Genomic DNA, 15802 nt, shown 5'->3' on the forward strand with positions numbered 1-15802 from the left:
TAATCTTTTAGACCTCGAGATATTCTGTTGTTTGGGGAGCGGCACCGAGCCACACAGAGGAGGCCATAAGCTCGACCCTTGGTCTCTGCTCAGTTTCTGATCTCAGTTATCACTGGCAGTGGCTATACCTGGGGGGGGGGGTAACCTTACATTGACAGTGATCTAGGAGTCTATATGCTGCTCCCAGTTCAGAAAAAAAAACAGAAGCTTCAAACCTATACCAAACACCATCATAAAAATCTTCAAATGCTTGAGTTGAGTGTCCCAGGTTGCAGCTTCGAATATCCTCAGGGATCGAGGTCTCCAGCTCTCAACAGATAATGAGGTGACATTTGAACCTCTCGGCCGAGAGTTTGACTGGGCTTTTCTCGCACTCATTTCCTGCCTTGGTTTTAATTTGCAGGGTAACCTGGTCCTTGTGGAGCAGCTGGTAGGGAAATTTCAAATCAAATGAATCAACACTTCACAATTTCACTGGCAGACCTGGACAAGAAGCAAAATCCATCTTAGAAATGAGCAAGACATTGAGGGCGTAATTAACAAAACCAAAAGCAAACTTACTTCCCATCACACAAGTAGTTTAAGGGGTCAGATCAATTTATTTATTTGTTTTAAAAGTTTACATTTGAAGATAGGTTAAACCAAAGCTGATTTGCTCCCCAGACGTGGTCGATTCATTCAATAATCTCACTGTGGCGTCCAGTGGCTGCTAAACAAAAAGAGAAAAGAAAGGCGTGGAATTTGATTGCCGTGCTGGAACACGTCCCTTCAGTAACCAGGTCGGAGCTGTGAGACGCTGCTTACCTCTGCCGTGACAGGCTAGAAGCTGTCTGTGGGTGAAAGCAGAAAGAAACATTAGTCTGTGACCAAAACCCACAGCTGCCCACCAGTCCACAATTCACATGTAGAAACATGGGAATTACGAGACGGAAGACCAAGGTCCATCTTGTCCGCCTTCTACCATCCCAGTAGTCACATGATCCTGCAAATCCATTGGCAGGATAGGCACACCAACGTCAGTGTTCTTGCTCAGGCCAACATCCCCAACATCGAAGCTTTGACCACGCTCAATCAGCTCCGATGGACGGGTCACATTGTCCGCATGCCCGATACGAGACTCCCAAAACAAGCGCTCTACTCGGAGCTCCGGCATGGCAAGAAAGCCCCAGGTGGGCAGAGGAAATGCTTCGAGGACACCCTCAAAGCCTCCTTGGAAAATGTGTAACATCCCCACCGAAACCTGGGAATCCCTGGCCCAAGACCGCACAAAGTGGAGGAGAAGCATCCGGGAAGGCGCCGAACACCTCGAGTCTCTTCGCCGGGAGCAAGTGGAAGCCAAGCGCAAACAGCAGAAAGAGTGCACATCAACCCAAGCAACCCCCCCCACCCGCCCCTTCAACCACCGTCTGCCCCACCTGTGACAGACTGTAGGTCCTGCATTGGACTAATCAGTCACCTGCAAACTCATTTTTAATGTGGAAGCAAGTCATCCTCGTTTCCGAGGGACTGCCTAAGAGTCACATGATGCAACAATAATGGAGTTTTTGACTAATCACAGCGATCAATCTCTATCAATCAGTCTACAACAGACCCAGACATGAGGCGAGGAGTGGTGGAGAGCTTTGGGAATCTGCCCCTCCCAAGCACGCTACACTCACCACACATCGTGTCCAATGTTCCCTCTTATTTTTTTTTTTTGGGTGTGCGGTCCCATTCACAATTTCATGCACGCGCGAATCTTTACATTGAAAAAGTCGGTCCCAGGATGCGCGGGACCGGCAGAAGGGTGCGCACCTTATAGGGGACGTTGGTCATGTCCCAAATTATTCATATACTGGATCCCAAAATATTATTTGCTTAAAGAAATCTGCTTGTTACTGTATCGCGCTGCGTGATTTTAGGCGTTAGCTGTGGCTCAGTGGGTGGCACTCTCGCCACTGAATCAGAAGGTTGTGGATTCACACCCCACTCCAGAGACTCGAGCACAGAAACAAGGCTGGCATTCAAGTGCAGTGCTGAGGGAGTGCTGCTTTGTCGGAGGTGCCGTCTTTGGGGCGAGGCATTGGACAGAGACCCTGTCAGCCCTCTCAGGCGGATGTAAAAGATCCAGGACACTATTTCAAGAGATGGGGAGTTCCCTCCAGTGTCCTGGCCAATATGTGTCCCTCAACCAACACCCACAACAGGTTACCACATTACTGTTTGTGGGATCTTGCTGTGCGCAAAGCTCGAAGGTTTAGTGAAACCAATGAGCCACAGGAACTTGATCAGTGTAACCTGTTCATGTGCAGGTTACAGCAAATAAACATACTCTTTATACTAGGGTATAAGTACACATTTAATTTTCCAAGGGGTTCAGATAGTTTATATACAGAATAAAGGATACCTGGGAGTGAGTTACAGGCTGGAATCTAATCGAGGGGCACAGATGGTTTATATAAATCGAGGTGTTCAGATACTTTATATACAGAATAAAGGATACCTGGGAGTGAGTTACAGGCTGGAATCTAATTGAGGGGCACAGATGGTTTATATAATCGAGGTGTTCAGGGGGTTTATATACAGAATAAAGGATACCTGGGAGTGAGTTACAGGCTGGAATCTAATCGAGGGGTGATGTCAGATGTTCGGTTGAGGAGGAGTCTGTGTTTGCCAGATTATGTGTGTTGGACGGAGTTTGCAACTGATGAGCTGGTACCACAGAGGGAGAGCGAGAGTGGGAGCTGTGTGCGTTGATTCACATTGTACATGATGAACAGACAGATTACTCACCCAGCTGAATCACTTTCGCATCGCCGTTGTGTTCCACCCTGCAGGCATACTTCACTCCAGCTCGGGGGATGAAGTCCACAGACCTGGTGAGCTTGAAGCTCCAGTCTGACTCGAAGGAGAGGTCAGACTGGTTGGCATTGGGGATGCTGTTTCCATTCTCCAACAGCTCCAGCTTGATGTTGGGTGGGCTGAAATCTTTGGCATGGCACAGCAGAACATTGGATTGACCTTCCTTTGCGGGTTCGTAGGTATACACATGCACCTGTGGAGCAACTAGAGACACGAGGGACAGAGTGAGTGAAATTAACAGCAACTGCATTCCAATCCATCACCAATTGGGATCTGCCAGACATTGGGGCTGGGAGCTATCCGTACACTAACTGGGGTCTCAGACCTATTCTCTGGGAGATATCCGTACACTAACTGGGGTCTCAGACCCACTCTCTGGGAGATATCCGTACACTAACTGGGGTCTCAGACCCACTCTCTGGGAGATATCCGTACACTGACCGGGGTCTCAGTCCCAGTCTCTGGGAGATATCTGTACACTGACTGGGGTCTCAGACCCACTCTCTGGGAGATATCCGTATACTGACCGGGGTCTCAGACCCACTCTCTGGGAGATATCCGTATACTGACCGGGGTCTCAGACCCACTCTCTGGGAGATATCTGTATACTGACCGGGGTCTCAGACCCACTCTCTGGGAGATATCCGTACACTGACTGGGGTCTCAGACCCACTCTCTGGGAGATATCCGTACACTGACTGGGGTCTCAGTCCCACTCTCTGGGAGATATCCGTACACTGACTGGGGTCTCAGACCCACTCTCTGGGAGATATCCGTACACTGACTGGGGTCTCAGACCCACTCTCTGGGAGATATCCGTATACTGACCGGGGTCTCAGACCCAGTCTCTGGGAGATATCTGTATACTGACCGGGGTCTCAGACCCAGTCTCTGGGAGATATCCGTACACTGACCGGGGTCTCAGACCCAGTCTCTGGGAGATATCCGTATACTGACCGGGGTCTCAGACCCAGTCTCTGGGAGATATCCGTATACTGACCGGGGTCTCAGACCTATTCTCTGGGAGCTATCCGTACACTGACTGGGGTCTCAGACCCACTCTCTGGGAGATATCTGTACACTGACTGGGGTCTCAGACCCACTCTCTGGGAGATATCCGTATACTGACCGGGGTCTCAGACCCACTCTCTGGGAGATATCCGTACACTGACTGGGGTCTCAGACCCACTCTCTGGGAGATATCCGTACACTGACTGGGGTCTCAGACCCAGTCTCTGGGAGATATCTGTACACTGACCGGGGTCTCAGACCCACTCTCTGGGAGATATCCGTACACTGACCGGGGTCTCAGACCCACTCTCTGGGAGATATCTGTATACTGACTGGGGTCTCAGACCCAGTCTCTGGGAGATATCTGTACACTGACTGGGGTCTCAGGCCCACTCTCTGGGAGATATCCGTACACTGACTGGGGTCTCAGACCCACTCTCTGGGAGATATCCGTACACTGACCGGGGTCTCAGACCCAGTCTCTGGGAGATATCTGTATACTGACCGGGGTCTCAGACCCAGTCTCTGGGAGATATCTGTATACTGACTGGGGTCTCAGACCCAGTCTCTGGGAGATATCTGTACACTGACTGGGGTCTCAGGCCCACTCTCTGGGAGATATCCGTACACTGACTGGGGTCTCAGACCCACTCTCTGGGAGATATCCGTACACTGACCGGGGTCTCAGTCCCAGTCTCTGGGAGATATCCGTACACTGACCGGGGTCTCAGACCCAGTCTCTGGGAGCTATCCGTACACTGACTGGGGTCTCAGACCCACTCTCTGGGAGATATCCGTACACTGACCGGGGTCTCAGACCCAGTCTCTGGGAGATATCCGTACACTGACCGGGGTCTCAGACCCACTCTCTGGGAGATATCCGTACACTGACTGGGGTCTCAGACCCACTCTCTGGGAGATATCCGTATACTGACCGGGGTCTCAGACCCAGTCTCAGGGAGATATCTGTACACTGACTGGGGTCTCAGACCCAGTCTCTGGGAGATATCCGTACACTGACCGGGGTCTCAGACCCACTCTCTGGGAGATATCCGTACACTGACCGGGGTCTCAGACCCACTCTCTGGGAGATATCCGTACACTGACTGGGGTCTCAGACCCAGTCTCTGGGAGATATCCGTACACTGACTGGGGTCTCAGACCCAGTCTCTGGGAGATATCCGTACACTGACCGGGGTCTCAGACCCACTCTCTGGGAGATATCCGTATACTGACTGGGGTCTCAGACCCACTCTCTGGGAGATATCCGTATACTGACTGGGGTCTCAGACCCACTCTCTGGGAGATATCCGTATACTGACTGGGGTCTCAGACCCACTCTCTGGGAGATATCCGTATACTGACTGGGGTCTCAGACCCACTCTCTGGGAGATATCCGTACACTGACTGGGGTCTCAGACCCACTCTCTGGGAGATATCCGTATACTGACTGGGGTCTCAGACCCACTCTCTGGGAGATATCCGTACACTGACTGGGGTCTCAGACCCAGTCTCTGGGAGATATCCGTACACTGACTGGGGTCTCAGACCCAGTCTCTGGGAGATATCCGTACACTGACTGGGGTCTCAGACCCAGTCTCTGGGAGATATCCGTACACTGACCGGGGTCTCAGACCCACTCTCTGGGAGATATCCGTACACTGACTGGGGTCTCAGACCCAGTCTCTGGGAGATATCCATTCACTGACCGGGGTCTCAGTCCCAGTCTCTGGGAGATACCCGTACACTGACCGGGGTCTCAGACCCAGTCTCTGGGAGATATCCGTATACTGACTGGGGTCTCAGACCCACTCTCTGGGAGATATCCGTACACTGACTGGGGTCTCAGACCCACTCTCTGGGAGATACCCGTACACTGACCGGGGTCTCAGACCCAGTCTCTGGGAGATATCCGTATACTGACTGGGGTCTCAGACCCACTCTCTGGGAGATACCCGTACACTGACCGGGGTCTCAGACCCAGTCTCTGGGAGATATCCGTACACTGACTGGGGTCTCAGACCCACTCTCTGGGAGATACCCGTACACTGACCAGGGTCTCAGACCCACTCTCTGGGAGATATCCGTACACTGACCGGGGTCTCAGACCTATTCTCTGGGAGATATCCGTACACTGACTGGGGTCTCAGACCCACTCTCTGGGAGATATCCGTATACTGACTGGGGTCTCAGACCCACTCTCTGGGAGATACCCGTACACTGACCGGGGTCTCAGTCCCACTCTCTGGGAGATATCCGTACACTGACTGGGGTCTCAGACCCACTCTCTGGGAGATATCTGTACACTGACCGGGGTCTCAGACCCAGTCTCTGGGAGATATCCGTATACTGACTGGGGTCTCAGACCCACTCTCTGGGAGATATCCGTACACTGACCGGGGTCTCAGTCCCAGTCTCTGGGAGATATCCGTACACTGACTGGGGTCTCAGACCCACTCTCTGGGAGATATCCGTACACTGACTGGGGTCTCAGACCCACTCTCTGGGAGATATCCGTACACTGACTGGGGTCTCAGACCCAGTCTCTGGGAGATATCTGTATACTGACCGGGGTCTCAGACCCACTCTCTGGGAGATATCTGTACACTGACCGGGGTCTCAGACCCAGTCTCTGGGAGATATCCGTACACTGACCGGGGTCTCAGACCCACTCTCTGGGAGCTATCCGTACACTGACTGGGGTCTCAGACCCACTCTCTGGGAGCTATCCGTACACTGACTGGGGTCTCAGACCCACTCTCTGGGAGATATCCGTACACTGACTGGGGTCTCAGGCCCACTCTCTGGGAGATATCTGTACACTGACTGGGGTCTCAGACCCACTCTCTGGTAGATATCTGTACACTGACTGGGGTCTCAGACCCACTCTCTGGTAGATATCCGTACACTGACTGGGGTCTCAGACCCACTCTCTGGTAGATATCTGTACACTGACTGGGGTCTCAGACCCACTCTCTGGGAGATATCTGTACACTGACCGGGGTCTCAGACCCACTCTCTGGGAGATATCTGTACACTGACCGGGGTCTCAGGCCCACTCTCTGGGAGATATCTGTACACTGACTGGGGTCTCAGACCCACTCTCTGGGAGATATCTGTACACTGACCGGGGTCTCAGACCCACTCTCTGGGAGATATCCGTACACTGACTGGGGTCTCAGGCCCACTCTCTGGGAGATATCTGTACACTGACTGGGGTCTCAGACCCACTCTCTGGGAGATATCTGTACACTGACCGGGGTCTCAGACCCACTCTCTGGGAGCTATCCGTACACTGACTGGGGTCTCAGGCCCACTCTCTGGGAGATATCTGTACACTGACTGGGGTCTCAGGCCCACTCTCTGGGAGATATCCGTACACTGACTGGGGTCTCAGACCCACTCTCTGGGAGATATCCGTACACTGACCGGGGTCTCAGACCCAGTCTCTGGGAGATATCTGTACACTGACTGGGGTCTCAGGCCCACTCTCTGGGAGATATCTGTATACTGACTGGGGTCTCAGACCCACTCTCTGGGAGATATCTGTACACTGACTGGGGTCTCAGGCCCACTCTCTGGGAGATATCTGTACACTGACTGGGGTCTCAGACCCACTCTCTGGGAGTTATCTGTACACTGACTGGGGTCTCAGGCCCACTCTCTGGGAGATATCTGTACACTGACTGGGGTCTCAGACCCACTCTCTGGGAGATATCTGTACACTGACTGGGGTCTCAGGCCCACTCTCTGGGAGATATCCGTACACTGACTGGGGTCTCAGACCCACTCTCTGGGAGCTATCTGTACACTGACTGGGGTCTCAGACCCAGTCTCTGGGAGATATCTGTACACTGACTGGGGTCTCAGACCCACTCTCTGGGAGATATCTGTACACTGACTGGGGTCTCAGACCCACTCTCTGGGAGATATCTGTACACTGACTGGGGTCTCAGACCCAGTCTCTGGGAGATATCTGTACACTGACTGGGGTCTCAGACCCAGTCTCTGGGAGATATCTGTACACTGACTGGGGTCTCAGACCCAGTCTCTGGGAGATATCCGTATACTGACCGGGGTCTCAGTTCCAGTCTCTGGGAGATATCCGTACACTAACTGGGGTCTCAGACCCAGTCTCTGGGAGATATCCGTACACTGACTGGGGTCTCAGACCCAGTCTCTGGGAGATATCCGTATACTGACCGGGGTCTCAGTTCCAGTCTCTGGGAGATATCCGTACACTAACTGGGGTCTCAGACCCAGTCTCTGGGAGATATCCGTACACTGACTGGGGTCTCAGACCCAGTCTCTGGGAGATATCCGTACACTAACTGGGGTCTCAGACCCAGTCTCTGGGAGATATCTGTACACTGACTGGGGTCTCAGTCCCACACTCTGGGAGATATCCGTACACTGACTGGGGTCTCAGACCCAGTCTCTGGGAGATATCTGTACACTGACTGGGGTCTCAGTCCCACACTCTGGGAGATATCCGTACACTGACTGGGGTCTCAGTCCCAGTCTCCGAGATATCCGTACACTGACTGGGGTCTCAGTCCCACTCTCTGGGAGATATCCGTACACTGACTGGGGTCTCAGACCCAGTCTCTGGGAGATATCCGTACACTGACTGGGGTCTCAGTCCCAGTCTCCGAGATATCCGTACACTAACTGGGGTCTCAGACCCACTCTCTGGGAGATATCCGTACACTGACCGGGGTCTCAGTCCCACTCTCTGGGAGATATCTGTACACTAACTGGGGTCTCAGACCCACTCTCTGGGAGATATCTGTACACTGACCGGGGTCTCAGTCCCACTCTCTGGGAGATATCCGTACACTAACTGGGGTCTCAGACCCACTCTCTGGGAGATATCCGTACACTGACCGGGGTCTCAGTCCCACTCTCTGGGAGATATCCGTACACTGACTGGGGTCTCAGACCCAGTCTCTGGGAGATATCCGTACACTGACTGGGGTCTCAGACCCAGTCTCTGGGAGATATCCGTACACTGACTGGGGTCTCAGACCCAGTCTCTGGGAGATATCCGTACACTGACTGGGGTCTCAGTCCCAGTCTCCGAGATATCCGTACACTGACTGGGGTCTCAGACCCACTCTCTGGGAGATATCCGTACACTGACTGGGGTCTCAGACCCAGTCTCTGGGAGATATCCGTACACTGACTGGGGTCTCAGTCCCAGTCTCCGAGATATCCGTACACTGACTGGGGTCTCAGTCCCACTCTCTGGGAGATATCCGTACACTGACTGGGGTCTCAGTCCCAGTCTCCGAGATATCCGTACACTGACTGGGGTCTCAGTCCCACTCTCTGGGAGATATCCGTACACTGACTGGGGTCTCAGTCCCAGTCTCCGAGATATCCATTCACTGACTAGGGTCTCTCAGACCTACTCTCAGAGATATCGTACAATGACTGGTGTCTCTCAGTCCCAGTCTCTGGGAGAAATCCATACACTGACTGGAGATCTCTCAGCCCCAATGAGAAAGGCAACAGACACTTAACCAAACAAAAATATAAATAAAGAGCAGAAACAAAAGTAGAAGAGAGAAAGATTGGTGAAAAAGCAGAGAAGTGTGTAAGTGGAGTAACAGTGGCAAGATGTACAGGATACTGGAAACAAAGTAAACAGTGCGAGAAGAAAGATGAAATTAAAAGGCTGAACTGATGTCTGGAGCAAGCTGAAGGGGTGTTTGAAGATGATGAAATGTTCGGGTGAATTAAGTGTGCAGTTCTCATGGGAGACCTCTGGTCACACTGCGGCAACAGCACAAACCCAACCCCTTGGCAATGGCTTTCCTGTTCACTGTTTGTACCAAACTCACACATCAACTTCACAAACACACTTACACCATCGCTAGGCTCAGCAGGCAGAAGAATCTGTCCTGGGGATGGGGGCTTCATAAATTCAGCAGAACATTATCTGAGGAGAAGCAATAAAGACCCTCTAAGCACTGTCCAAACATCTGCCCTCCACAGTGCTCCCCCTTCAGAAAGTAATGGGTTCCTCCACCATTCCTGTTAACTATAAATGTGGTGACATAGAAACATAGAAGATAGGAGCAGGAGTAGGCCATTCGGCCCCTCGAGCCTGCTCCGCCATTTAATGCGATCATGGCTGATCATCCAAATTCAGTACCCTGTCCCTGCCTTCTCTCCATATCCCTTGATCCCTTTAGCCTTAAGAAATATATCCAACTCCTTCTTGGATATTGTTAAGTCTGTGTGTTATAGTGAGAATTACTACACAGACCACAAGAGTAAATTTTAACAGGTCTTTACTAGTCGAAGGTCAGGGCTGAACTGCCCAATAAATCATTACACAGCACTTATATACCGGTGTGGTAACCACCGGTATTACAGTATACAGCAGCCAAGATAAAGTAGTGCAACTCTTAAAATAGTTCTCTTAAAGGTGGAACGGTTACATACACCACAGATATATTTAATGAATTGGCCTCTACTGCCTTCTGTGGTAGAGAATTCCGCAGGTTCACCACTCTCTGGGTGAAGAAATTCCTCCTCACGTCTGTCCTAAATGGCTTACCCCTTATCTTTAGACTGTGACCCCTGGTTCTGGACTCCCCCGCCATCGGGATCATCCTTCCTGCATCTAGTCTGTCTAGTCCTGTTAGAATTTTATAAGTTTCAATGAGATCCCCTCTCATTCTTCTAAACTCCAGGGAATATAAGTCCAATCGACCCAATCTCTCCTCATACATCATTCCTGCCATCCCAGCTATCAGTCTGGTGAATCTTCGCTGCATTCCCTCCATGGCAAAAACATCCTTCCTCAGATAAGGCGACCAAAACTGCACACAATACTCAAGGTGTGGTCTCACCAAGGCCCTGTACAACTGCAGCAAGACATCCTTGTTCCTGTACTCGAACCCTCTCGCTATGAAGGCCAAGATACCATTTGCCTTCTTAACCATCTGCTGCACCTGCATGCTTACCTTCAGCGACTGGTGCACAAGGACACCCAGGTCTCGTTGCACTTCCCCTTCTCCCAATCTATTGCCGTTCAGATAATGATCTGCCTTCCTGTTTTTGCCACCAAAGTGGATAACCTCGCATTTATCCACATTATACTGCATCTGCCCAATCACCCAACCTGTCCAAATCATACTGGAGTTTCTCGGCATCCTCCTCACAGCACACATGCCCACCCAGCTTTGTGTCATCTGCAAACTTGGAGATATTACATCTAGTTCCCTCGTCTAGATCATTAATCTATATTGTGAATAGCTGGGGTCCTCAGACCAATCCCTGTGGTACCCCAGTAGTCACTGCCTGCCACTCGGAAAAAGACCCGTTTATTCCAACTCTACTTCCTGTCTGCCAACCAGTTCTCCATCCAAGTCAATACCTTACCCCCAATCCCATGTGCTTTAACTTTGCACGCTAATCTCTTATACGGGGCCTTATCGAAAGCCTTCTGAAAGTCCAAATACACCACATCCACTGGTTCTCCCTTATTTATTCTACCAGTTACATCCTCAAAAAATTCCAGTAGATTAGTCAAGCACGATTTACCTTTTGTAAATCCATGTTGACTTTGTCCGATCCTGTTACTGTTTTCCAAGTGCTCTGCTATTACATCTTTTATAATGGACTCTAGCATTTTCCCCACTACCGATGTCAGGCTTACCGGTCTATAATGCCACGTTTTCTCTCTACCACCTTTTTTGAATAGTGGGGTTACATTCGCTACCCTCCAATCCATGGGAACTGTTCCAGAGTCTATAGAATTTTGGAAGGTGACTGTCATTCACTGCTCCCTACACCGTGTCAAGGCTCAGTCTACTGGCACTTTGTCAAGGACTGGGACCAAAGGGAGAGCTCCATCAGGGAGAGGGCACAGTGGCGATGGGGAAATGAGACCAAGGGGAGAGCTCTTTCATAAGAATTAGGAGCAGGAGTCGGCCATTTGGCCCCTCGAGCCTGCTCCGCCATTCAATAAGATCATGATTGATCTACTTCATCTCCACTATCCTGCACTATCCCCATATCCCTTGATTCCCTTAATGTTCAAAAATCTATCGATCTCTGCCTTGAATATACTCAATGACTGAGCTTCCACAGCCCTCTGGAGTAAAGAATTCCAAAGATTCACCACTCTCTGAGTGAAGAAATTTCTCCTCATCTCAGTCCTAAATGGTCGGTCGACCCCTTATTCTGAGACTGTGACCCCTAGTTCTAGACTCCCCAGCCAGGGGAAACATCCTCCCTGCATCCACCTTGTCAAGCCCTGTAAGAATTTTGTATGTTTCAATGAGATCACCTCTCTTTCTTCTAAACTCTAGAGAATATAGGCCTAGTCTACTCAATCTGTCCTCAAACTTGATTAAATTTTTTTGAGGAAGTAACAAGGAGGGTAGATGAGGGTAATGCGTTTGATGTAGTGTATCTGGACTTTAGAAAGGCTTTTGATAAGGTTCCACATGGCAGGCTGGTCACGAAGTTAAAAGCCCATGGGATTCAGGGCAAAGTGTCAAGTTGGATTCAAAACTGGCTCGGAGACAGGAAGCAGAGGTAATGGCTGATGGGTGTTTTTGTGACTGGAAGGCTGTTTCCAGTGGGGTTCCACAGGGCTCAGTACTAGGTCCCTTGCTTTTTGTGGTATATATCAACAACCTTGACTTGAATAGAAGGGGTATGATTAAGAAGTTTGCAGATGATACTAAAATCGGCTGTGTGGTTGATACTGAAGAAGGAAGCTGTAGACTGCAGGAAAATATCAATAAATTGGTCAGGTGGGCAGAACAGTGGCAAATGGAATTCAATCCGGAGAAGTGTGAGGTAATGCATTTGGGGAGGGCTAACAAAGAAAGGGAATACACATTAAATGGTAGGACACTGAGTAGTGTAGAGGAAGAAAGGGACCTTGGAGTGCATGTCCACAGATCCCTGAAGGTAGCAGGCCAGGTAGATAAGGTGGTTAAGAAGGCATACGGAATGTTTGCCTTTATTAGCCGTGTCATAGAATACAAGAGCAGGGGGGTTATGCTTCAACTGTATAAAACACTAGTTAGGCCTCAGCTAGAGTACTGCGTGATTGCTCTAGAGAGGGTACAGAGGAGATTTACAAGGACGTTGGTGGGAGTAAAGAATCTTAGCTATGAGGAAAGACTGGATAGGCTGGGTCTGTTTTCCTTGGAACAGAGGAGGCTGAGGGGAGACTTTATTGAGGTGCATAAAATTATGAGGGGCCTAGATAAAGTGGGTAGAAAGGACCTATTTCCCTTAGCAGAGGGGTCAAAAACCAGGGGGCACAGATTTAAAGTAATTGGGGGAAGGTTTAGAGGGGAAATTTTTTCACCCAGAGGGTTGTGGGGGTCTGGAACTCACTGCTTGAAAGGGTGGTAGAGGCAGGAATCCTAAACACATTTAAAAGTACTTGTACGATAGCAAAATACTGCAGATGCTGAAAATCCAAAATAACAACAGACAATGCTGGAAAAACCCAGCAGGCCAGGCAGCATCTCTGGAGAGAAAATAGAGTCGACGTTTCGGGTCGAACCCTTTTTCAAAACTGGAAAGGAAATGAAATAGATCAAAAGGCAGGGCTGGGAGAGAACAAAAGAAGTGAAGAGACATTAAGAGGTATTCAAAATGAGACGAGATGGTGATAGGACTAGTGGAGACAAAAGACGGCTCCAGATTAGGTGTGAAAAGTACTTGGATGTGCACTTGGGATGCTCTAACCTGCAGGGCTACAGACCAAGAGCTGGGAAGTGGGATTAGGCTGGATCGCTCTTTGTTGGCCGGCGCGGACACGATGGGCCGAAATGGCCTCCTTCCATGCTGTAACTTTCTACGATTCTATGACAATCTCCCCATCCCAGGAACCAGTCTGGTGAACCTTCATTGCACTCCCTCTATGGCAAGTATATCCTTCCTTAGGTAAGGAGACCGAAACTGTACGCAATACTCCAGGTGTGGTCTCGTTAGGGCCCTATGTAATTGCAGTAAGACAGCTTTACTCTTATACTCAAATCCTCTTGTCATGAAGGCCAACATACCATTTGTTTTCCTAATTGCTTGCTGTACCTGCATGTTAACTTTCAGTGATTCGTGTACAAGGACACCCAGGTCCCTCCGAACAACATCATTTCCCAATCTCGCATCATTTAAAAAATACTCTGCTCTTCTATTTTTCCTACCAAAGTGGATAACTTCACATTTCTCGACATTATTTTCCATTTGCCATGTTCTTGCCCTCTCACTTAGTTTGTCTATATCCCCTTGAAGCCTTCTTGCATCCTCCTCACAAATTACATTCTCACCCAGCTTTGTATCCTCAGCAAACTTGGATATTTTACATTTGGTCCCCTCATCCAAATCATTGATATAGATTGTGAATGAGGCCCACCAGTTACAGCCTGCCAACCAAAAAATTACCCGTTTATTCCTACTCTCTGTCATACCTTTTAATGTCGTTTCCCAATCCACCTTAGCCAACTCGCCCCTCATACCTGCTCATTTGCTTCGTTTAGACTTAAGACACTAGTTTCGGATTTAACTAAATCACTTTCAAACTCGATATAAAATTCTATCATATTATGGTCACACTCTTCCCTAAAGGCCCCTTTACTACAAGGTTATTAATTAACCCTTTCTCATTGCACAATACTAGATCTAAAATAGCCTGTTCCCTAGTTGGTTCCTCAACATACTGATCTAGAAAACTATCTTGCATACATTGCATGAATTCGGTTTCCATACTATTACTGCAAATTTGGTTTGCCCAGTCTATATGTAACTTAAAGTCCCCCTGATTGCTGTATTACCCTTGTTGCATGCGCCTCTAATTTCCTGATTTATACTCTGCCCAACATTACAAGTACTGTTCGGGGGGGGCCTATAAACAACTGCCACCAATGTTTTCTGCCCCTTGCCGTTTATTAGCTCCACCCAAACTGATTCTACTTCTTGATTTTCAGAGCCAAGATCCTTTCTCTCTACTGTCTTTATCCCATCCTTTATTATCAAGGCTACCCCTCCTCCTTTTCCATTTTGCCTATCCCTTCTAAAAGTTAAGTATCCTGGAATATTTTGTTCCCAACCTTGGCCACTTTGCAACCACGTCTCTGGTATGGCTATTAGATCCAACCTGTTAATTTCTATCTGCGCTGTTAATTCATCTATTCTGTGCCGATGGTCCGAATGGTCCTATCTGGGTTTTAAATTCTTTTCTAAACTCTGCTCAGGGGGCGGCGCACTCACCCCGGGACCCGGAGCACCCAAACACTAAGGTCACTTACTCGCCAGGCAGATGGTCAGGACCGAGGCCAGGGCCACGATCTTCAGCATGATGGTTCGGGTTCGGGTTCTCAGGCTCCGGTTCGGGTTCAGGCTCCGGTTCAGGTTCTCAGGGTCTGTTCGGGTTCAGGCTCTCTCCGGATTCTCAAGCTCCGGTCCAGTCACTTCTCTCTCACTCTTAGCTCTTCATTTCCTGGGTTCCCGATTAAACTGCAACAAACAAGCGGCCGATCACCAATCAAAAAAAGACTAGCCGCGCTTCACTCCGCCCACTCACCCAATTCCAGCCAATCGCAATATTCGTCCCTAACGAGTCATCGGTCTCCGGGTAAAAGACCGCTGAACAGTTTGTGAATCGGGAGAGTGAGAGGGGGCGGGTCGGCGAAAGCGAAACCCAGGTAAAAGTAATCGCTGGACTGACATAGTTACAGCCATGTACAGAGATAGGGAAGGGGTCCACAGAGATAGGGAACATGTACACAGAGACAGGGTCATGTACACAGAGATAGGGTACACAGAGATAGGGAACGTACACAGAGATAGGAAACATGCACACAGAGAGAGGGTACACAGAGACAGGGAACATGTACACAGAGATAGGGAACATGTACACAGAGATAGGGTACACAGAGATAGGAAACATGCACACAGAGATAGGGTACAC

At 49.8% G+C, this 15802-nt stretch overlaps 1 protein-coding gene across 2 annotated transcripts; it reads right to left on the minus strand.

The window, feature by feature from the left end:
- Window positions 1–579: 579 nt before the first annotated feature.
- On the minus strand, window positions 580–15280 carry LOC147095531 (beta-2-microglobulin-like). Of its 2 annotated transcripts, XM_085974653.1 has the most exons (4): window positions 15244–15261; window positions 15141–15205; window positions 2773–3045; window positions 580–826 (listed from the first exon to the last, which is right to left on the minus strand). In XM_085974653.1, exons 2-4 carry the CDS (start codon window positions 15187–15189, stop codon window positions 801–803), a joined length of 348 nt encoding a protein of 115 aa, XP_085830779.1. In that variant the 5' UTR covers window positions 15190–15205; window positions 15244–15261; the 3' UTR covers window positions 580–800. The 2 variants fall into 2 exon arrangements, with proteins under 2 accessions (XP_085830779.1, XP_085830780.1); XM_085974654.1 differs by having other exon boundaries at window positions 580–830; window positions 15141–15280.
- Between the last annotated feature and the right edge of the window lie 522 nt (window positions 15281–15802).

This window comes from Somniosus microcephalus, unplaced genomic scaffold, assembly GCF_052327205.1.
Source record: "Somniosus microcephalus isolate GS21.2 unplaced genomic scaffold, FLI_Smic_1.0 unresolved_chr1, whole genome shotgun sequence".
Classification (NCBI taxonomy): Eukaryota; Metazoa; Chordata; class Chondrichthyes; order Squaliformes; family Somniosidae; genus Somniosus; species Somniosus microcephalus.

Coding starts and splice junctions, on each gene's coding strand:
- LOC147095531 (XM_085974653.1), bottom strand. CDS start 15,189: ATGCTGAAGATCGTGGCCCTGGCCTCGGTCCTGACCATCTGCCTGGCG. Junction 3,046..15,140: donor CCTGACCATCTGCCTGGCGA/GTAAGTGACCTT, acceptor TCGTGTCTCTAG/TTGCTCCACAGGTGCATGTG. Junction 827..2,772: donor TGCGAAAGTGATTCAGCTGG/GTGAGTAATCTG, acceptor ACCCACAGACAG/CTTCTAGCCTGTCACGGCAG.